Source organism: Gavialis gangeticus, unplaced genomic scaffold (genome assembly GCF_001723915.1).
Source record: "Gavialis gangeticus isolate Ggan-Ray unplaced genomic scaffold, GavGan_comp1, whole genome shotgun sequence".
Taxonomy (NCBI): Eukaryota; Metazoa; Chordata; order Crocodylia; family Gavialidae; genus Gavialis; species Gavialis gangeticus.
The window spans coordinates 17,889,548-17,911,661 of NW_017728997.1; the positions used below are offsets into that span (position 1 = coordinate 17,889,548).

Consider the following 22,114-nt stretch of genomic DNA (forward strand, 5'->3'; position numbering starts at 1 on the left):
AATCAACCACAGCATAAATCTGAAAGCAGAGAATTGGCTGCTGATATCCTAAATCAAATTAACACGAGACGGAACCTACCATGGCACAAAGTCTTACTTATCAAGTTGTGTTTTCAGTTAAATCTTATCACGTTGCGTCATTTAATCATATTAAATAGCAAACACATCTTCTATCGCTAGAAAGAACTCCAGGTTTCAAATTAAACAAGCGGCAAATGGAACAATTAAATCAAAAAGAGAACTTGGATTCGTGACATCACTTTGTTATAACTGAAGGCCAAATAATAACTGAGACAGCCGCTGTCCTGGAGTACAGTGCACAAATTGAGAGCCTTCCCTTAGCCTCAGAGCTGGGTAAACTATTAGTAATTAGCATGCAAAACAGCCTGCATTAAAAGCCAGCAAGGGCTGCCAAGTGAAGCCCTCGCGAGTCGAGAAGAGGCAGAATTAAGGCTGTCTGTGCAACCTGGTGCATGTGCATTATGATACAGTCTTAATGTTGTGGACCCCGCTGCCTTGAGGGCCCAGGGATGCTCACTGACGGAGGAGCTATTTATCCTTATCTGTTGTTCGGCACCGGGTCCCGGGTCCCGGTCCTGATGTTTCAGCCAAACCCTTTACGTGCGCACAAAGTCGTCTTTTACCCTCAGGCATTTCCAGGCTCTGGTTATTTTGGCCGTTAATGGATGCTGCGAGGAGTGCGGGCTGCAGCAAGGAGGGGTTTGAGGCTGGTGTGCGGGAAGAGCTTTGTGCTTCGTGCCCTTCAAGGGGTTCGATTCTGCTGGGCGTTGAGGCAGACTGCTATTGCATCCTTTCAACTTGCAGGCCCAAAAGCACCATAAAAATCATCTGGCCTGGACCGCTGCGTAGCACAGGCCAGAAAACGTCTCGTAACTCCTGGTTGCACCAGACCATCGCGGGTGGTGTTGGGGAAGCAGAGCTGCGGGTGCTGTCGTGGTAGAGACCCCCCTGCCACGTATCGGTTTAGAAATGTGAACCAAATGCACTGCGAGGGGTCGTTTGGCTTGGCCTCACTTCCCTTGTGGGAGAGATGAGTTCGCTTCACACGCAACAAGGGGAAAAAATGGTCATTTCAGATGAGAACAGGACGATTTGGCCCTGGAGGAGCCGGCTGTTTTGCCCACTTCCCTTTCCATTTCAAAGGGCAGAAGGTGCATATTCATCGCTGCCTGGTGCACTGTGAGACGACTAAGGAAGGGACGCTTCTCCCATCGTGCTTGAAAAGCCTTGGGATGAAAGTATGTCATTTAAGAACTCATTAGCCTGTCTTTCAAGTGCAGGCACTTTGGGGAATAATCATCTCTCTTCTGCTTTGCCTTTGAGTTGCCCGGTGTCGTGTCTCTCATCCCAAGGTGCTGCTGCCTTCTGGAAGTTTTGATTGGGTAAAATCCTTAGCTTTGAAATGCTAAATCCTTCAATTAGCTGGAGTTTGAATACTCAAGGCCAGACATTTCAAATTTGGGCTCTTGAAGTCAACAGGAGCTGCAGGCATTTGTCACCTCTGAAAATCAAGGTGCCCCTTTAAGGTCCTGTATTTAGATGTAAGCACCTCTCTTTCAGCATTGTGGTTTAATAACAATCCTGGGGCTTTACTGGGAATAATGCCTCCTTTCATGGTTCCCTCTCACCTGTTTTGGGCCAGGTCACTGCCAGCAAAGGGCTGGGTGATGTTTAGCCGCTTTTGACGCAGCAGCAAAGACGCCGGCAGCCAGAAGGGGATATTGATCCTTCCCGAGAAGGAAATCCAAGAGTGAAGGATTTTGTCTTTGTGAGCTGAAGAGTTTCTAAAAATAAAACCATTCGGCGTCTCAAATGCCGTGGAATCGTGGCTGGTGGGTGGGTGGACCGTCACTAATGACCCTTGTTTGGCAAGTGCCTCGGACCTGAAAATGGGAAGTGTGGGTGGATGTGGAAATGGTACTTGAACGCTTCGCTTGGCCACTGATGTCTGGGTAGACTGGGCAGGGAGGAATCTCGTTGGCCTGTTTTTTAATGGAGCGAGATTCAGCCTTCGGATTTGAAAAGCCTGATTTTGGCACTGACGCCGACATGCTTTAAAGGGCGCTGCCTTTTTGCGTGCCTCTCCGTGCCTTTTCTTCTAGATCTCCTTTCAGGAGTTCGCTCGGCAATGAGCGGTCGTTCTTCTCTTCCCATCATTAAAAAACCCACCCCATGAGAGTGCATTTCCCTGGGGTCCCCAGGTTTCTTTTCAAATACTTTTGCTGTCTGTCTGCTCTGCTTCCTTCCCTGGAAGTAGCATCAGGGTCGTTATGTACCCGGCTGAGTCCAGCAGAAACTGGAAGTAGACATTCCTAATGGTGAACCGACAGGCGTGGGAGCTGGCATGGGGATGTCCGTAAGCCTAAATCTAGTCTGACCCGTGTCTGGGAGGAAAGCCTCTTGCTGAAATTAGGTGCTCTTAATACTCGAGCAAGATTTGATCTCAGTTTCTGTACAGGTTTATTCAGGTTTGAATAGGAGTTACAAGTCTACCGATACCAGCCCTCCAAGGGCTCCAGAAATGATTGAAACGATGAGGAAAAATCATCAAACCAAGAAGCGCAAGGCCGAGGCAGACAGCTTTCTGGAGACTGCTCAGGCCACCTTTTGAGAGCACAGAAAAGTCTGGCAGAAGGTTTGAATCAATTTTGGTTGCGTGTAAACTGGCTCGCCTGTCCTCAACAGCACGTCCTGCCCTTTACGACAGAGCAGGGGAGGCTCAGGCCGCGTCCAACGCTGGCACAGCTAACAGGTGCTTTTGAAGTTCACGACTGACATTAAAGTTGGAGTGGAAAACTCCTTCAGCGATATAGCATTTTTAATATGGTGCTGGAGGCGCTGCACAATTGTACCTTCATTAGATATGCTGCACTTATGTGAATGTAGACATAGATCACAAGTTCTGCAATGTATCAGCCTGCCTAATTAGTTAAGTGTGAGCTGTATGTTGCATAAATAAATAGCTCTCCGTCACTAAATGGCAGTGTGGCGCTGGGTTAGCTGGGTGTCAGGCAGCAGAGAGGAATTAATGTTAACACTTCTGTGGGTTTTTCCCTCTCAGGCTAGCAATGCTTTCAGTGTTGGTAAATGCAGTGAATTTATGAGCGAATCACCTACACTTTGGGGCCCTGTTCTGCATTTTTTTATGCACTGCTACCTTCTCCTGAACTCTGCAGCAGTTGAGGTCCTAAAACAGAACAGGGTAGATGGACTTTTTGTGGAGTTTGATACCAGATTGCAATAGGTCCAGAGTATCGGGGAAGTTCATGTTGGCAGTGAGGACAGAGCCTAGATCCTGCTTTGAAAACACAAGCCCTTTAGCATTCAAACTCCATCAGTGATTAGCAGTATAGGGCCTATGACACTCAGCTGCATGTCCATTTGACAGCAGTGTCTGATAAGTCAGCGGTCCCCGCAGTTGTAACCTCGTGCCCTAGGCTGGCGCAGGCCTGCTGCTCCACGCTCCTCCGAGCAGCCGCACAGGTTTGTCCAAGCTCCTGGCTGCGGCTGAGTGGAAATCCATGCGTGCCTGCTCCAGCCCTGCTCCGGGCTCTCGTTGAAGCAGCGCTGCGGAGGGTAGAGGCTGGTTTATAGTGATACCCTGCGCATCCCTCCCCTCCATCCTGGAAGCAGATGTCTCCTCCGGTTCTTGCACTCAGTGTTAAAAACAGGCCTTTAGTTCATCACCTTCCTTGACTTCTGTCCATCACCCAGGCCTTGCGCTCCCACCTTTCCCCGTCGCCACCCTTCCCAGTTCAGAGAGCCCTGTTTTCAGTGATTTGTTTTCGTTAAGGTTACAGTGCAATAGCTTGGTTTTTGCATCTGCATCCCCCCTGGATGTGGTCTGGTCAGGGGCCAGGGAGTGGCCCTGCTAGCTGGCAGCTGCCTCCAGGAGAGAGAGGAGGCTGGAGATGCTCAGTGCTTGCAGCACGCAGGATCAGACTCCAAGCACGGCGCTGCCTCATGGACAGCGGGCTGGTTCCTGCATGTGCCTTATGTGATGGCTTCAGCGGGGTGGCAGGACCGGTTCCCTAGGAGCAATTCGGCAGCACTCTGTGTTGCACCCAGCAGAAGCAATCGGATCAACTCGGTGCAAAGGATTAAGAGTAGCCAGATGCTACCTTAATGAGTGAACATAAGGCTGAGCTGCAAACCTGGCCTTCTGGGAGAACAGGAAAACAGCTTAGTTCAGGTTCAGTTTTCAGGGTTAAGAAGCAGACTGTCTCCTAGCCTCAAGCCAGCCACACGTGGGAGCGGCGCAGAGGGAATGCACATGTATTACGCCCACCTGATGCACGCTCAGGACGTGTGCAGCTCAGTTGGTGGAAGCACAAGTGTCCTGATTTGAGCAGGCACAAACAGGGGCTGCTAATGAATATCTGGAGGTCAGTAATGCTTCCTCTGGGGCCCGTGCTCACCTTGTCTGTGCTGTAGGCAGTGAAGAACAAGCTGCTGCAGGGCTGTGCTTTCCCCCTCATCCTGCCTGCCCGGGGTTGGGAAGGAGCAGGAAGGGGTTAGGGGACCAGAGGTGCAGTTGGTGAAGACGTGGTCATCCCAGCAATGGGCTGGGCTTCACACCAGAGCATGCACGTTGCAGCAGGTGCTAGCCTAGCAAATCTTCCTTCTCCAGCCCCTGAAGCAAGAGGAAGCTGGGTGGTGGGTGTTGGACCGGCGTCACTGCCTGTGCCTGGGATGTGCTGCCGCTTGCTCCAGGCTTGGGCGAGGCTGTGAACCCCTTTCCTTACCAGCGAGTGAAGATTTCCCAGCTTTCGGAAAGTAGCACAGGTTGCTTGTCCTGCTTTATTTTGTTCTGCTGTTTTCTTCTGCGCTCGGTGAGACAGTGCACTGACTGCAAGTTGGGTGAAAGACCTGCCGTCTTCAAGTTTCAGGATCCTTTCCAAATTTACTGCAGCCGGTTAGAAGTGTGTATTTGTGCGTGCGCGCGTATGGTGTACAGTGCATGAATAACAGAGAAGGATGAGGCTTTGGACAGCCTCCTGGTTTTTATAAAGCTACCGCTTCTGCGAAAGCCTGTAACGCTTCTGTGGTGCCCTGTGTATAACTGTATTTGATATTTTTCCATTCCTCGGGCACTTTTTGCGTTGTCAAGGTGTTTGGCCACAAACATGGGAGACGGTGCTCAACAACACCCAGCCAGCTGCACAGATTTTGTACACTTTAATTAAGTTGTAGGGCTTCAAATGAATTTGGCTGGCGTTTGCGCTGTTCCCGCGCCCTGTACTCTGTTCCAGCGTGGATGTTAAATCGTGCAGAAACGGAGCGTGACCTAACTTCCATGTCAGTTGATCTGGCAGTGGCTGTTTTTGTGTAACTAATTTAAAAAGATTGATTGTTGGTTAATTACATTAATGAACTGAACCAACATGGGCACAGACCATAGCTCAGCAGTCTTCTAAACAGTCATTAAGACTAGACATCTATCTTTTCACCTGCTTGTACAGCCTCCTGGTGGGTGGCGTAGTGTACAAAACGTTAATTCTGAAGGTTAAATGGCTTAGGGACACAATCATCGACTGCCCACCTTTACGTCCCCGCCGCCCATATGGCGGGGAGAGTCGCGAGCAGAGCGCATTTGGACTAAATGCCTGTTGACAGGTCTCCAGTACGGCAAGTCTGGTCGTCTCAGCTGGAAACCTGGCAAGCTGTAGCACGTACGAGAAACCTGCTCATGTTCTAGGGTTTAAGGACTTCTCAGACTTAAATGATTTTGAAATAACTCCTCTCCCAATTACGGGTGTTCACGTGGATCAAAGTGAAAGTGAGTTAGTAGACCTCTCCTGCAAAGCGCACCCTTCTTTGCAAATCATGAATGTGAAGAACAGAGATAAATTTCAGCAATTAAAATTGCAAGCAGCAACAGATGAGGACTTGTTTTAGCAAATAACTCGTGAATGAGGTCGCTCGCCAAACTGGTGGTGGTTTGAGATTATTGCCGTAGTGCAAGGAGGCCTAAACTGGGCCAGAGGCCCTTGTGTTGTGTGCCACGCAAACATGTATTGCGGTACACTTCTTGCCACAGAGGATTAAGAGCCTGATAGAGTGAAAAGATAAAGAAAAATGATCATGGAAAAGCTCTAATAGCAGGCTTTGATTTTGAAATACTGTCTGGTGAAGAGATCTGGCTGATTTATGTCTCTTTTGAAAGTCTGATGAGAATAGACGAATTTGGAGGGTGACATTTTTCATAATTGGCTTGCCATCTTTTGACCTCCTCTATTGGATCATTTCTTAAGTTTTTGAAGGACCCAGTTCTGCCGCACTCAAGTTCATGGGGATTTTGCTGTTGACTTGAAAGAAGTGGGAGCAGGGCCAGATATGAAGCAAGCGCAGCAGGAACCGATGCCCAGTTGCAAAAGTAGCCAAGATCCTAAGTCCATTTCCACAGGCAACGCGTGAGGATCCAAGAGCATCCTACAGCATTCATCGACTTATTGCTACTATATAGAAATGTCAGCAGCTAAATTGGCACCCACACCTGAGCTAGCCTGCACGAGGAGGGCGTGTGGACACCCAGCAGGACTAAAAATGAGGTCTGTCAAAGGGCAGATGAGCTCCCTGCGAGCCAACAGCCATCCATAGCTGGAGAGGAGATGGGCACCACCAGGTCACTTTGCCCAAAGAATTGCCAATAATGCAAAGCAACTTGACTAACCTCCTACCACATCGGCCGAGGCCTGGGTCTACAGTGACCACGTTGGAGTGGAGGAAGGTTGTTACAGCATCTCGGGTGCCCCAATGGTTTCTGTGACTTTGGGACTGACTTGACTTGAGTGTTTATGTATAGATTTGAAGATATCTGAGGAGGCCTTGGCTTCTCCCTGGCAAACAGCCCATAGAGACCTAATATTGGTCCAGATACCAGGCTGTTCTGCATGGTCTGGTTAAAGTCGTCTATGCAAAGTAAGAGGTAGTCCAAGCCCTTCTGAAAGCCCAGGTGCTGCCCCTGGGAAGCTTACCGATTTGCTTGAGGTTAAGCGTGTGGGTTGTCCCGTTGACCACGTTGGTGACTGCACCTAGGCTTGAAGTGGTGGGTATGCAACAAGGCTGGGCCTGGGCCTGGGCTGATACTAGGAGAACATCCTCTCGGAGGAAGAGGTGTTACGAAATGACAGATATGCAAATTGCTTTAAATGATGGTTTTATCCAAGATCTTCCATTTCAAACTCATTGAAAGATGGAGACCGAGGCTGCAGGAAGGGAAATCTGAAAAGGAAAGTACATGGAAACATTAAAGAATTTCTGATCAGGTGAAATTCTGTGTCTGTTGAATGTTTTATTTTGTTCCAGTCGCATAAATTGCCGCCTTTGAAATACTAAAAATCCTACAATCAGCTTTTTATAGCCAAAAATAATTTACATTTAAAAGATTTCACTGAAGCAGCTAAAGTGCAGAGATGAATGTGCACATTCGGCAATAAAACAGAAAAACAGTCCTACATTTAGGGACCCAGCGCTGCTTTGTGTAGTTTTTATATTATAAATAACTAAATGGAGGCATCTGCACGCTGCACACGGGCACGGGGATATTTACTAGCTCGTAGGAAATGCAGCTCTTAAGGCTGTAGAATGACTCATTACTGACACAAAGCCAAGGAAATCTGTGCGAACAGACTGATCATGTGATGAGAGATGCACTGTGGCTTGAATGCATTTCATCATCTACACAAAGTTGTGGGGTCTCCTTACTATCATTGAAAAGCCTTATATTCTCCTGCTGGTCTCACTTCCCACTGTAACTAGACCTGAATAATATGTCATTCTCCTGGAAACCTTGTCATCCTGGTTAAAAGGTAATAACCGCACACGTTAGAAATGAATATTGCCCCAAAAATGAGTCATTGCCATCTAAATAGTGTATCTCCTTACCTCTGAGCTCCCTCCCAATAGAGGATGAACTACTGGTATTAGATCTGTTGTAGATGCCCTCATTACCTGCTGGTACCAACAAGGTGTATTTCAGTTTTATGCCCGTCTCCAGTGTACCCGTCCATGTGCGGAGAGCACTTTCCTTTGTGCATCGTTAGTAATTCTCCAGGGATTTGCAAGTTCTCTGAAGTCCAGCAAAATTCTTTCGCTCTCACCTTCGGTATCAAGTTTGGCTGTTATTAAAGTCAGTAGTAAAACTCATATGAGCTTCAGTGAAACTAGGACCAGACCCGGATATTAATTATGGAGATGTATGAATTAGATTAAGAGTTAAACTGCATGCGACTCTGCAGCCCACAGCAGGGCTGTTTCTCATCCGCTCCTCGGCTCCGTGCTCTGCGCTCCTGGAGCCTCCTGAACCTCCACGTTTACAAGATTTTGAGGAGCTCTGAGATCCAGTTCGTTAGCGCTGAAAAATAAGTAAGTGCTTTCTCACCCTTCATGTCTGACCTTTGAGAGGTCTCCCATCTTTTCCATTCAAACCATGGCTCCAAAGTGAAAACACAGCAATAATGCACTGGACCAGTGAGATAATTAGTGAGTGCATTCAACATAATTACTGTGTTAGCATCTCTAGAGGGACATGAAAGCTCACGCTGTCCCTTTAACAGGACAATTTCATAATCCTCTTAATGTTTTCTCTTTTGGTTGATAATATTTCACAGAAATTTTACTTTGTAAAATATTCCTAAAGGGAAGCTTAAGCAGTAACGCGAAGATTATGGAAATGGCTCTCATTAACTATAGGAAGAGACTTCACCACAGCCATGAACTGCTTCGAAACATGTAACCCCTATTAGGAGTTTCATTTAAATGTTTATTCACAGAGCTGTAAATGTTTATTATAATGTATTTTATTGAAACATAAATTAAGGAACTGTAATTATGGGTATAGCAAGTGTTAAAACAATGTGCATTCATCAAGGCATAAGTAAAGACAAGAGAGGGGAGAAGCAGCGGCTGTTTCATTTGCATCTGAATGCGGCACTCCAGATCCCGGCATGAGGATGGGGTGATCCTGCACCATTAGGGGAGGAAAGGTCATCTTTGGTTGAGGCCCAGGTCTGCAAGCCAGGATTGGGCCAAGAACGATTCCTGAATCTGCTTCTGACTCCCTCTGTGACCTTGGAGAGCCCTTTCACCAGTCTGTGCTTTAGCACCGTCATCTTTAGATAGAAATGGGGCTGTGAGGTCTGAAACGCACGGGGGTTTGCCCCATTCTGCGGGCTCTCGAGGCAGAAGATACTGCGGAGTAGTAACAGCATTTCTCGTGCTCTCCAGGACCATGGGCGCAGCATGGCAGTGACCTTGTGCACCCCAGCGTGCATCAGCACTGGACCAGGGTGCAAGAGGCCAATGGGGCAGAGCAAGAAGGGAACAGACACCAAGGCTTAGATGTAGCTCTGATGTCCTCTGCGGGGGGAGCACACCGGCATGCAGAAATGGGAAATCTTCAGCTGCTGGCCTCATTCACTTAGAGGCCACTGTCTCTGTTTTCTGCCTGTATGCATGGCAGGGGGGGTCTGTTAAAGTGAATGTGCTTTCCATTGGGCCAAATTCTTCCTTCCTGCCTCACAGCACTGCGCTAAGAGGACTTGAGCCTGCATCAGGAGTGAGGTTTTCCACCTGCTCAAGAGAAAAGCCCCAATTAGAAGAGTTCCCATTGCATTTCACTCCTGTTTAGAGCACCAGCTTCCTTGGTCGTCCAGACCCTGACACCTCGGATAACGATAGAGCCGCTCCCGGGGCACGCAAGGTGTGCGGAGGTGGCAAGTAGGACAGCAAGGCTAGTCCAGACAGAAGCAGCAGCGGTCCTGGGGGCCTGCACCCATCTTGCAGAGCTGTTGCTCCACTGACTTCAACCGTGTTACTCCCTGCTGCAGATCCCTGCCCCGGGGCTTCTGCAGTGAGCAGAGACGGGCCCAAGCCACCCCCCTTCGCTTTCATTCATTGCCTCTCAGCAGGTGCATTGTAGGACTCGTACAAATCCTGCCTTCCACGGCCCCGCCGAAGTGAGGGACACTGGCGTGCCAGCTAATTATCATGATACCAGGTCTCTTGATTTTTGGCAGCTCTCCAGTAAACACTACAATTACCCTCTGCAGTGCAAATTTAAACTTCGGCTCTCAAGTGGATTTAAAGTTGTGGCAGCATGTTTTTCTTTCCCGTTACCGTTAGGATAAGACCATAGCTCTCTGCGAGTGTCCGTCCACAGTGCACCTCTAACGACTTCAAAGTCATTAGCAGATAAGTTTTTTATCGAGGGTACTGAATCTGAGTTCCTGCATACACTAATGGGGCTTCTTTTTGGGGACGTGTCCATTTCAGTGAGTTTCCCATCTCAAAGTCTCCATATTGTCATAACATCATATTTTGAGATTTTTAAAAGCAAAGCTGTGGGATGGCATGTGTGCGTGCATGTCCGTGTACATGTGCACGCGTGTGTGTGCATGCACACATTGTAAACTACTGCTTGGCTTGTAATATAACATATCATTTTTAAAAAGGTCCAAAGGTCAAAATTGAAAATTAACAAAATGATTTGGCCAATCCAATCAGAATTTTAATTTTCCATTTTGGGGTTTTGGGGTTTTGGGGTGAATATTTTAAAGATTTCAACTTCTTGTCTCATTCCAGGGCAAGGAAAATTCAACAAAAATTCTGAAAGGATGAAAAAACTTATTTCCCAGCTAGCCCTACATAGCAGGAGCTGAGTGCAGTGGATTGTGCCCTAAAATAGGTTTTCAGTGAAAAACAGCAACTTTATTGAACCTACTGACCCGTACATAACTCTACGTAGTTTTTATGGGACGGTAGGGGGGGCTCTTCCTGTTAGCAGGCTGCATATACACAAACATATCTCTTTTATAGAATACCCCCGTAACAGGGATAATCAAGTAGTTAATCAAGAATAACAAATGGGTGCTCCATGGAAGACCAATTTAGAGAGGACAAAATTGCCCTATTTTTCATGTTCCTATCTAACTCTAACGTTTGGTACTCTTTATCATCCACACACAGCTTTACTTGGAAAATTGGTATTATTTTGGAGAGTTTGCAGTTAAATCTTATAGTTAAAAACATTATAAGTTTTCTTCTGGTCTTTAAAATGGATAACAGATCTCCCAAATGGTCCAGAATGGACAGAGACTAAAAGGTGCTGTCAGCAAGCCTCATCTTCCTCCCTCACCCTTTGATTATGACTGAAGACTTGGGCCAGAGGTCATAGAACAAAGCTGAATGAGGAGGAACACGCCTTATCCCGATCTGCACCTTTATCGGGCAGGAAATCTTTCGTGCCTATCACAATCTAGGGTGAGGTGGCCCTTAGACTAAGCACCTGGGAAGGAAAAGAGTGATCTGAGCTAAAGGGACTTTTGGTGGAAGGAAAATAAAGGGTGTACGTTGGCAGTGAATTCCTTTGTCTCGGTAGCAGTCCCAAGCTCAGCAAAGAGGCAGTACAGACCTGCCCTTGGTCTCACATCATTCACAATGGGATGACATTAGGGATGGCTGACACTAGTCCCATCTTCAATTCATTGATAAAATTACTTTCAATTATATATGGCATTTTGAGCCCCTGTGTATCCATAGACGCTTTGACAGCTAGCTAGCGCAAGGGCAGCATGATTTCAATACATGCTTATGACCGTGACAAGAGGCTTCCGTCTGTGCATGGTTATGACAAAACTCACCCGAATTGGATGATTCTCTCCAATAAATGGCTGAGCTAGCATTTTTGCAGTCTTCAGTGCTTTTGTAGGAATGCCGTTTCCACAGACATGTGTACCCTTGCCAGGTTTCACGGTTAGAGAGGTTTTTGCCCTTCTCTGTGACCAAGGCATCTCACCACTTCCAAAGTCACTCCAAAAATTATGTGTAGTTTTGAGCCCAAGAGTTGGTTATTGAGACATGGGCACTGCAGAGGACATGCGCTTGCTGGGTCTCATCAGTTCCCTCCAGTTTAGACTTGTTTCCTACAGGTTCTTTCCCCATTCTTTGTCCATTAAGGGTTCAAAAACCATGTTTGATGTTGTCACTTGAAAGAGACTTCTTTTAAGAAACTTTTTTGGGGCCAAGACAGCTCATCTTTAGGGAATTGCCTTTATTAGAAGTTTGTCCTATTGTAGCAGCACTGAAAATATAGAAGGTGCTGAAGTCCCTGCCCTACAGAGTTTATGGTCTAAAAGACCTTGGTGTATGAAGACCGTGTACCATCCAGTCATACCATGTCATTGCAAAGCGCATGTTGAGGATGAAGCCTATAACTGGCATGCAGATGCCTTACAAACATGCCCTGGCTTCTTGATCAAAATCTGGGAGAAAAGCAAACGGCAGCTCAGCCCAGTAAGTGATACCTGCCTAGGCTTCTATTTCTCTGTCCTGATGTTGGTAACATCGATTGTTCTGTTCGTGTAAACTGTCTTGGTCATTGTGTTTTGCTTTTGTAGCTTATTATTCAAAAGAAGGGTTTTTCAAAGAAAGTCAGGCGTGATGGGAAGCCACTCAGGGGAGTTTCATGGTGATGTTGATCTTGCTCCAAATGGGAAGATACCTGCAAGCCACACATCTGCAATTAGCAGTAGAGAAAGAGCAGGGGACTCCAGAGACAGACTGACTTTCTCGGTCCCGAGGGTACACTGTGGCGCATGCATTACTCTACAGGGGAGGCTGACACCCTGCCTCCCCACACTGCATTCATTCTGTGAATTCAGGTTTGACCTCACACTTGGAGGGCTGTCAGTCTGTTATTCTCCAACTACAACTCAATTCACTGGGAGATAATACAGTGGCGCTAATAAGAGCTTCTGGGCAACATTTTTCAGACAAATTGTTTGTTGGCTGAAAAATGCAGTTTGGGGTCAACCAAAACTGGAACAGAGGAAAAAACGTGAAAAGTCAAGACCTTCCATTTCAACTTTTTTATGAAATGTTCTGATTGTGCACCTCTTAGCAATGGTTTGAGACCCAATTTGTCTAAATCTAATGGATTATTTTTAAGGGGAAAAATAGTAGTAAAAATGTTTTGTTCCAGGTTGAATAGCACATTTCAGTCAATGAGAAACAATGGGAGCCATGATTTGGGCTTTTGTTTTGCCTAGAAAACAAAGAAAACTTTTTTTTTTTTGGCATGAGCTGCAATTATTTGCATATGTGATGTTATATCCATCTGTTGTTAGTTTGGATTGGTCATGGGAGAGAGGAACAATTCCATAAGGCAAGGCAAGCAAAATGCCAGTCTTTGGAAAGGGGAAAAAGGAGGGTCCAGGGAATTTCAGCCTGATTCTGATTCCAAGACATCCAAGCACCTGTTGGACCAAAAGGTTATCATTGGGTCCAACATAGGTTTGTTAGGACCAATCATGCTAAAGAAACCTGATTTTCCTCTTTGATAGGATAACTAGATTGTTGGACAAACGGTATGCAGCAGATATGAGATATCTTGATTTCAGTCAGGCTTTCAACACGGTGCTGAACCAGGTAGCTTAGGGACCAGACGCAACTTAACTGCACTAGCTCAAGGCACGGACAGAAGTGACAGTTTTTGCCCAATTTGCCCCCTGAAAGTGCCCTACAGCCGTGACCAAACATAAGTGCATGGCTGCAGAGTGCTTTAAAAGTGCCTGATCCTCATTACATGAGGGTTCAGGTGAAAGTGCTCCAAAGTGGAGCACCCTCAGTAACTTCTGTCTGCACGGCCCAGCACTGCTCCCAGCACTGTTTTCAAAATGGGAGGGAGGAAGAGAGCAGAGGGAACTCATTCTGGGGGTTGCCCAGCCAGCACTGGAGTGTGGGACAGGTGGATTGGAGCCCACCAAGGTGGAGGACTCCAATCCAGTCCACCCCCTCCACTTCAGCATAGCTGGGAAAACCTCTCATCCTGGACTGGCCCTGAATTGGAGTTCGATCTCCCACCCTCCTGACCCAACAGCTAATGTCTGTAGGGTCAAGAGTTTCGGTCTAACTCATGGTGCTTTCTGTGAAGCACCATGAGTTGGACCCAGGAGCAGCACTTCTGTCTGTGCCTTCAGTGCTCCAGACAGGCTCTTACCCTGCCAAGAAGCTTCTTTGCAGCTAGCATAGGTATCTCTGCAGCTTGCAGTGCAGACATAACCCTTGGTCCCAATCCAGCAAAGCACTAAACCATGTTTTCAGTCCATGAGCCGCCCCATTGAACTCCATCCCCCCATTGAACCAATTCACATTGCTTAAAGTAGGGGCTGTGTTTATGTGCCTTGCTGGTTTGAGGCTTTAGTGAAAGCAAAAACAAATTAAGAACTAATAAATGAATAGAAACAGCTCCCCAAATCCCTGAAGGCTGTTAAACCGGAAGGCAGTTAGAGAAGACTTGCGGTCCCCTACCCCAGATGTTTCTTGCCACATGGTACTCATAGCTCCACGTAGCTATTTTTCACTTTATTTTCTTAGTAAAGCAGAAAAGAGGGAAACCACTTCAGATGTAATTGCTTCTTGCTGCTCCTGCTCAGCTCTGTTAGACAAACAGTAGGGAGAATTCGGTTTCTCCTGTATCTTCTCTTTAAAAACTATCTGGGATATTTGCAATCCAACAGCTGCTTTCTTAATTGATTGTAGTTACCTCTTCCAAAGAAATACCCATTAGCTTTTGGCTAGGGTAGATTGATTTTGTTACGCAACATTGTGTTCTATAAAATAAAAAAAACCCTAATGCAAATAGTAAAGGTGAATAAACCATGAAAGTGTCCTCACTGCTTCAAAGGGGCCCATATGCTGGCATAAACATTGGGGTTTGTTAAATGTTTGGCAAGTTTTCTGTGCTTCTCCTGTTTCATTCTGATCACAGATGGCCATCCTGGGCAGGGGCTCACATTAGGAAATATTAGCTACCATGCAAGTCATTTTGCATTGTATCTTCCTCCCTTTTGAAGCCCTATGCCCCAATCCGAAGCCCATTAAAATCAATCAGAGCCTTTCCACTGACTAAATAGGCTTCGAATGCAGTGTCTGTTCTCTACCTGAATCTCTCAAATTGCTGATCACATGCATAATGCCTTTCCCGTGTCTATCGTGGGACGCTGTGTGACGCGGGGATGTGAACAGCTATTAGAAGTAGGTCTGTTTAACTTTCTCTTCACCTGCAGCTAGCGACATGATGTCTGGCTATGTACAACCACCTGAAATGCATCAAAGTCTGCATTTGTCAGGTAAATATCAAGAGCTACTTGTCTCAAGGAAAGAAAGTGAATGGCAGGTTATTTATGACACATTTAACATCCAAGGAAAACCACAAACACTTCCTAGCTCGGTGAAATTGGCAGGGTCCATAGCTCTATCTTTTAATCGCCATTCTTTCATCCTTCTTGAAAAATCCCTAATTTTCCAAATGTAAAATTTAAGACCCAGTGGTACCAAAGAGCTTCTTTAAGCTTGCCTTGTGGTTTTGAGCAATACATCATGAAAGCAATGATGCTCAGATGATGCATTGCACTAATACATCATAAGAGCACTATCGCTCTCATGATGTATTAGTATAATACCCTATCAGAGCACTATCATTGATGTATTACTCAAAAACACCGTTTTAACCCTCAAAAAGCATTCTGAACACTACTCTATATTTACTGAAAGCTGTGGATAACTGTAACAGCGAACAATAGAGTATTACTCACTTGGCTGTAGGGCAGACTAGGGAAAGAGAGAGATGTTTCAGAATACTTCATGAACTGAGACTTTCTTATGTTTTCTCTTTATTCCAGGAAGCAAATGCTTTGTGTGAACTGAAGCTAGCTCCATCTAGCAGGCTTTGCATTTCCTTTTTTTCTTTTTTTCTTTATTTGGGGTTTCATTATACACTTGAGCTGCATCTCCTGAAAATTTCCATGAGGTTCATGCGTTTGGGTTGATTTGCAGCTTCCAAAGTTGTACCAAGTGTAAAATATGTAGTGGTCTTTGCTCAAAGCCCATGGGACTCTTCCTGATTCACCTCTTCCTACCTCTGGTATCTAGGCACCAACTACACGTGTTCAAAAGCAGCATAATTCTCTCTTAACGAGCATTGTCCGCTCTTTCTCTCTACCAATGTGCTGTGTTTCTGAGGAATTTTTCTGGTAGACTCTTTCTGAAGAGTGGGAGGGAAAAATAAATGAAAAACACCTTGCTACTTTGCAGCTACCTTTGCTGCAGAAAAGCTTACAAAGATAGATGAGTTTTGCCCCATGCTCTTAATGTGGCATGTCTTTGGGTACAGCCATACACAGAAAAAGGCCCTCCAGTGGGATTGCCTGCATTTGACTCCTGCCTTTGACTTTTTTGGGGTTGCATGAGTTTCCCTGGGTTGATTTATCTGTGGTGTAAGTCTGCTGGAGTCAGTGGGGTTAGATCAGGGATGAGCATGGGTCAGGTGAGGAAAATGACTTGGTGAAAGCCATGCCATGCACAAAGGACAGTGATGAGTTTTAGAACTCATCGGCATCCTTTCGTCTACAAGAGATGGTGGATATTGCAGCCTATGATGGAGGTGCCTGGTTTGCAGCATCTCATGGGGATGAAGAGTCCAATCTGAGATTTGCATGATCTGTGGCAGTGGTTACAAGTGTATGCATCATGGTTGGGTGGTTCGGGAGCTGCTTGCTTCCTACGGGCTCCTTTCTCTTCAAGCAGTTCGAGCCAGTTCCCATCATGGATGTCGATGCCCTGGTTGAGACGATGATGCCATTTGTTACAATCACTTGCCAAAGTTTCCAGTTGGTCAGGATCAATTCCAAATGTCATCGCATCTTGCTTACATGCGTCTTTGTAGTGATGGACGTCCTGTTGTTCTTGTTCCCTCCGATCGTTCCCTGTCTAGCATGTCCTTGGGTATACATCCACCTTCCAGTCTGCTCAGATGGCCGAGCCAGCGTTGTTGGCTCTGTGTGAGTAGGGCTGCCACACTTGGTACATTTGCCTTTTGAAGAACCTCTGCACTGGTAATGTTATTGGTTTGCCATTTGAAGCTGGTCACTGTGGAGTCCAGGTAGCTGAACTTTTGGACTACTGCAAGTTGGTTTTAGCGTGGACTGTGGTAGAGTTACACGAGAAAAGAAAGTGGTCATGTGAAAGCCTCCTCCACTGCATGAGGATGATGTCCTTAGCTGTCCACCTGGCAGGAGGAGAGGGGAGCATTAGTTAAAGCCTGGACAGAGCTTGAGAAATGTAAAGTATTATATAGATGCTTAATAGTACAAGGCTATGATGTAACTTCTAGTATGGTGGTTAGGTACTGCCTTGCACTAGAGATACTGGTGAGAGGGAGCGTGTGTAACTTTTACTACTGTGGTCAGAGCTACGTGGCTTGCTGCAGCCGAACACACGCATGTACATATCCTTTTTTTTTCCCTCCTTCTTCTTTTCCTTCTTCCAAAGGCATATTGGAGCTTTGGGACTTCATTACCCATTTGCTTGCCCCAGTAATATGAGGATCTTTGATTGGTTTCATGGGTGAGTCTAGAGCCAGCTGGCAAAAGTGTTTTCCCTGCCTTAGGAACTTCTCTCAATTAGGCTGATGGAAAACTGGCACGTGTTCACCTGAGCACGACCGCTGGAAAGCTGAGTTGTGCTTCAGGAGTCTCCTGCTCATTCACTCGTTCACGCAGAAGCTTCCCCAGGGCTGGTGGCAACGTAAAGCCCCTTCCCCTCTCCCACCCTGGTGCAAAAAGGACCAGTCACGTGTGTTGGAGATGGCTAACCTCGCAGCACCCCAGAAGAGGTTGGTGCCTGTGAAGAAAGGCGGCGTCCTTGTTGATGGTGACAGGATCCTGCTGTGCACACTTCAGGGTGTGATCCCGCCTCTGCTGAGGACAGTGGGAACCTTCCCATTGACTTCAGTGGGTGTTGTGTCCGACTGTTTGTTTCCACCCACTCTCCAATGGGCTGTTGTTGACTCTGACGTCCTTGACTGTATAGTCCCTGTGGTCTGTAAGTGCTGTGTCCACCTCGGGCTGGTCCCCAATGGGTTTCATATCACCAGAGCTTTCCACCCAGGCTTGTATCTGCAGAATCCTTGGGTAGGTTTGGTCCATTAAGTTCAGATACCGCTGAACTGGGAAATGTTCCAAAAGCAAGACTTGGAAGTACCTTTTTAGCCTTGTCAAATACACCCCGTTAGGCATGCCATCCATCCCTTTGCGTCTTGCCTCTGATACAGTATCTGTGCAGTACGCCAGTGGGGTCTGAGGAGAATTTCCTTTATCCCATCCTCGTCTCAGCCTTTTGCCAAGCCGACATTGTGCAACCCCATCCATGAAACCCCCTGTTGCTTACACCTGCTATCTGCCTTCCTGGGCCAGCAAATTCTTATTCCTGTTGGTTTCAGAGTCAGTCTAGTCGGCTTTGAGATGCGTTGTCATTTCAAAGCCGTGGCTAAATACGGTTCAGACTGACAACTATGAATAATTCCCCTGAGCCCTCCGCTTCCTGCCACTCCACTCGCAAGCTCATCTATGCAGCAAAGTCGCTCTCTCATGTGTTTCATCTTGCGTATTCTCAGATGATTTGAGATACCATTATAGAACAGGTTAACACATTTTTCTCTGAAAATAATACTGTGGCAAGGTGTAATCATTGGATGTCTGGAAAACACCACTGGCACCTAAAAAATAATGCTCTAGGCACTCACTGTGGCTTTGTTTTTAAATTTGCAGCACGTCCATGTCCACGTACTTCCAAGGAGGGCTGGAGACTTCAGCAGAAATGACAGTGTCTACGACGAGGTAGGTCCGCACGCAGAGGTCTTGTTCCTGGATCGAAGCGGTTGTCAGCTTTGACAGTATCAGCTCAATGAGCCAGGCTTTGCCCTAGGTAAAGTGAAAGGATTTGGAATGAACTCTGCCAGATTTGACCCCTCGAATTTATATATATATGGCGTCTGTTCATCAGCAAGCGCTGGTGGATATTGCAGTGATGGGAATATCGACCCCTCGAGTTGGTTGCAAAGAATCTGGTGATGAAGATTGGCCAGACACCACATTGTGTGAATTTTCTTCCAAGTGAGGGATCATACCGTGCAGCCAGACAGTAAATTAAGATAGTGGGAGGCAGTTGCCTAATGCCTTCCCGTGGGTAGGCTGTGCTGTGAGTAATGGCACAGATATCCTCTTTGCAGAGATGTTGCCTTCTCTCCTCAACGTGTTCAGGCAAAACTGAGAGAGCGAGGGGAAGGGTCAGGGGAGTATTTTGGCCCACATGCTGGAATATAGCTGGCCCCCTACTCTGCAAGCTCAGGAGCTCGTCTGCTCCAAGCCCCTGCTCAAGGCAGGATCATCCCTATCTAAACCATCCCCTCCTCCCCACAACTGTTTCTCCAACCTCACCTGAAAGCTTCCAGTAACAGAGGAGCCACGACAAGGTGTACGGCTGACCGTGCCCTGCTTAGTTGGCTTGGTAAGTGATTGCATCTAAAACATACAAACTTTTTTTCTTTCTGAAAATAGCAAGTGTAAACTTTTTTTCCCACACCACCAAATCACCATCTGTTTTAGGATCAATTCACAATATTTTTATGCTACCGGAGGGCTGTGGGTTTTTTTTCTTCATGAGATACACACGGTGATGTCTCCCAATAGAATATTATTCATAGAACTCAAGATAAAAATGCTGTAGTATATTTTTAATACCTTCTGATTTTTATAACTGTGCAAAGAAGTATGGTAGGCAAGGATTTAGTCTTGACTAACAGTGACTTCCTGTGTGAAGAGAAGAACTCTGATCTGGGAAATATATAACCATGTAAATAAGTATATTTATAAGAAAACAGTCTTATTATTATACTTGCCTAGTGCTGTGGATAAAGGGATATAGTAACTTGAAGTGTGACTTATGGGGGTTTTTTTAATGTGTTAAGTGGTTTAAGGTACTACAACAGCTCCTGAGATCTCCCGAGATTTTTTTTTTGTAGTTTTGATTTATTTCTTAAATGTGTTTGTCTCCTCCATGTAAAACTTGCGCAAACAAGCAAAGCCAAGTGTAATGAAATGGGCCATACACTTAATGCTGCCAAAAGCAAGAAGCAAACAAACCAATGAAAAATATGCATCATTTTCAGTGATAGCAATTGTAGGTATTACTTGTAGCGGTAGTAAGCAAAAATGATCAGAAAAAAATGTAATAGTGTATCCCTTGGAGAAAGAATCCAAATCACAGTGTTTCCAATATTAAAAACCAGCCACCTTTGAATCCCAAGGAGTTAAGGTACGTTGTGCAATGACTGCAGTGAACCAGGGCTTTTTGGCCTTTAAACTGTTTTTAGTTATATGGTGGAATACTAGAAAAATGTCACTTCGATCCATTTATTCAGATTCAACTAATGGTTTTATTTTAAGCAGTGCATCATTGCTAAAGTAGTGGATTGAGGCCTGGAGATATTTTGGGGAAAAAAAATGGAAATGGCCAACAATTGGGAGGCTCACAGTTAAAAGGGGAGAGGGTATTAGGTTTGGAAGGGAATGGGAGACTGGGATGGTGGTAGGGCAGTGGCCCTGGACAGCAGTGAGCATTTCTTTTGCCACAAAAGGATACGACCTCTTTTCGTGGACATCCATGTGCTGGTCCTTGAAAGGTCAAGAGGTTGGTGTGCACCACCAGCATCATCTCACTGAAGTGCACACCCAAGCACAGCCCATAACTGGTAAGCGCGATGTAACGCAACATAACATTTGTGCAGAATTCTCCAGGGAAGCTGGATCTCAGCTTTGGTTCAACACAAGCTAACATCACACGCTGGCTTTCCCTTCTGCAGCTGGCTTAGAGCCTTCTCAGCTGTGAGATGCCATCATCTGTTTGTGCTCAGTAGACTGCTGAGAAATCTCATCACTCGTTCACTGTCTGACAAGTGAAGAAAATGCCCAGATGTCTGGGCATCAGCCTCAGATTTCTGGAGTGAAGATGTTTTGAAAGGAATTGCAGCCTCTTGTGTTTTTAATCCTCCTTGGCCTGGGAGCTATCATCTTTGCTCTTGAGTTATGGAGACTGCAGAGGAATGAGCACTGGCTCTTCCCTTGTCCGAGCCCATGCTGACAGGGTGTGAGGCTCTGAGGGATCCTCTGCCAGCGTGATTTTAAATGGTAAGGAGAATACTTACCGGTGAAAAAGCATGGGTCTGTTGACTGATGGTTCTTATGGGATTGACTGTTGGGCAGTAACGACCTCTGCTGTTTTCTTTGCATATTTGTGCTTTGCTTATGCTTCAGCATTGGAAGTTTAGTAGCCAAACAAGTGAAAGACAGACAGACACACAATCCCAAAGGGCTTTTCCTGCGGTGTTTGCCCAGATAACTCACTTGATCTTCCAGGATGCATCTACACATGTGCATTTACTGTGCAATAACTGAAATTACTGCACAGTACAGGCATGCGTCTACACATGCAAACCTGTACTGTGCAGTAAATATGGCAGCTTATGCCAACTTGAGCATAAATTTGATACCTGCATCATGCAAGTATCAAATTTACACTCTATTAGTTACCACGCAGTAATGCACGTGTACTGTACGGTAACAGTGTGTGGACTGACTTGGGACTAAGGTTAGTCCCAAGTCAGTCCACACACAGAGTTAATGATCTTTAATGCCTGCATGTGTAGATGCCGGCCTTTTCCCACTTAATGTGCAGTAACTTACTGCATAGTAAATTTAAACCAACATAAATGCATGTGTAGACACTCCCCCTATATATCAAAAAAGTCTCTGCTTTCTTGGTTTGAATTGTTTTAGAGGATCTTTAATAATGAACAGATCCACTCGAACTGGGACCTTTTGGCTGAGGAACGTGCTTTTCCTCTGCATATTTACAGTAACTTCTTTTTTTCCCAGGCAATGCTAACCAGCCACTGTGCACAGTGAAAATGAGAGGGAGGCTTTTTCAGGCATCGTATTTTTATGAAATTATTTGAAGCTCAATCTTGCCAACACTTGCATGTGCATTTGACTTAATTTCCAAAGTGTTTGCTGGATCAGGCCCTATTTATTTTACTCAGAGTACTCCCATTTCACTTGCACCTTGAGATGTTCTTATTGATTAATTCAGTTCATTTGCCAGTGATCAAAATTGCAGTGAAAGATCTAACTAACTATTAGCAAAAGGCTTGAATCAAAACACCCGCTTGCTTACATCTATATATGCCGTATTTGAT

General features: G+C 45.9%; 1 protein-coding gene across 19 annotated transcripts in view; it reads left to right on the forward strand.

Annotated features, from left to right (window-relative positions):
- The window catches only part of FHIT (fragile histidine triad), an 899,923-nt gene that overhangs the window by 766,965 nt on the left and 110,844 nt on the right, over positions 1-22,114 (forward strand). For all 19 annotated transcript variants that reach the window (XM_019504830.1, XM_019504845.1, XM_019504846.1 and 16 more), the window contains one exon: positions 18,630-18,698. In XM_019504830.1, the coding sequence (XP_019360375.1) occupies positions 18,630-18,698 (69 nt within the window). The remainder of the gene's footprint in view (positions 1-18,629; positions 18,699-22,114) is intronic.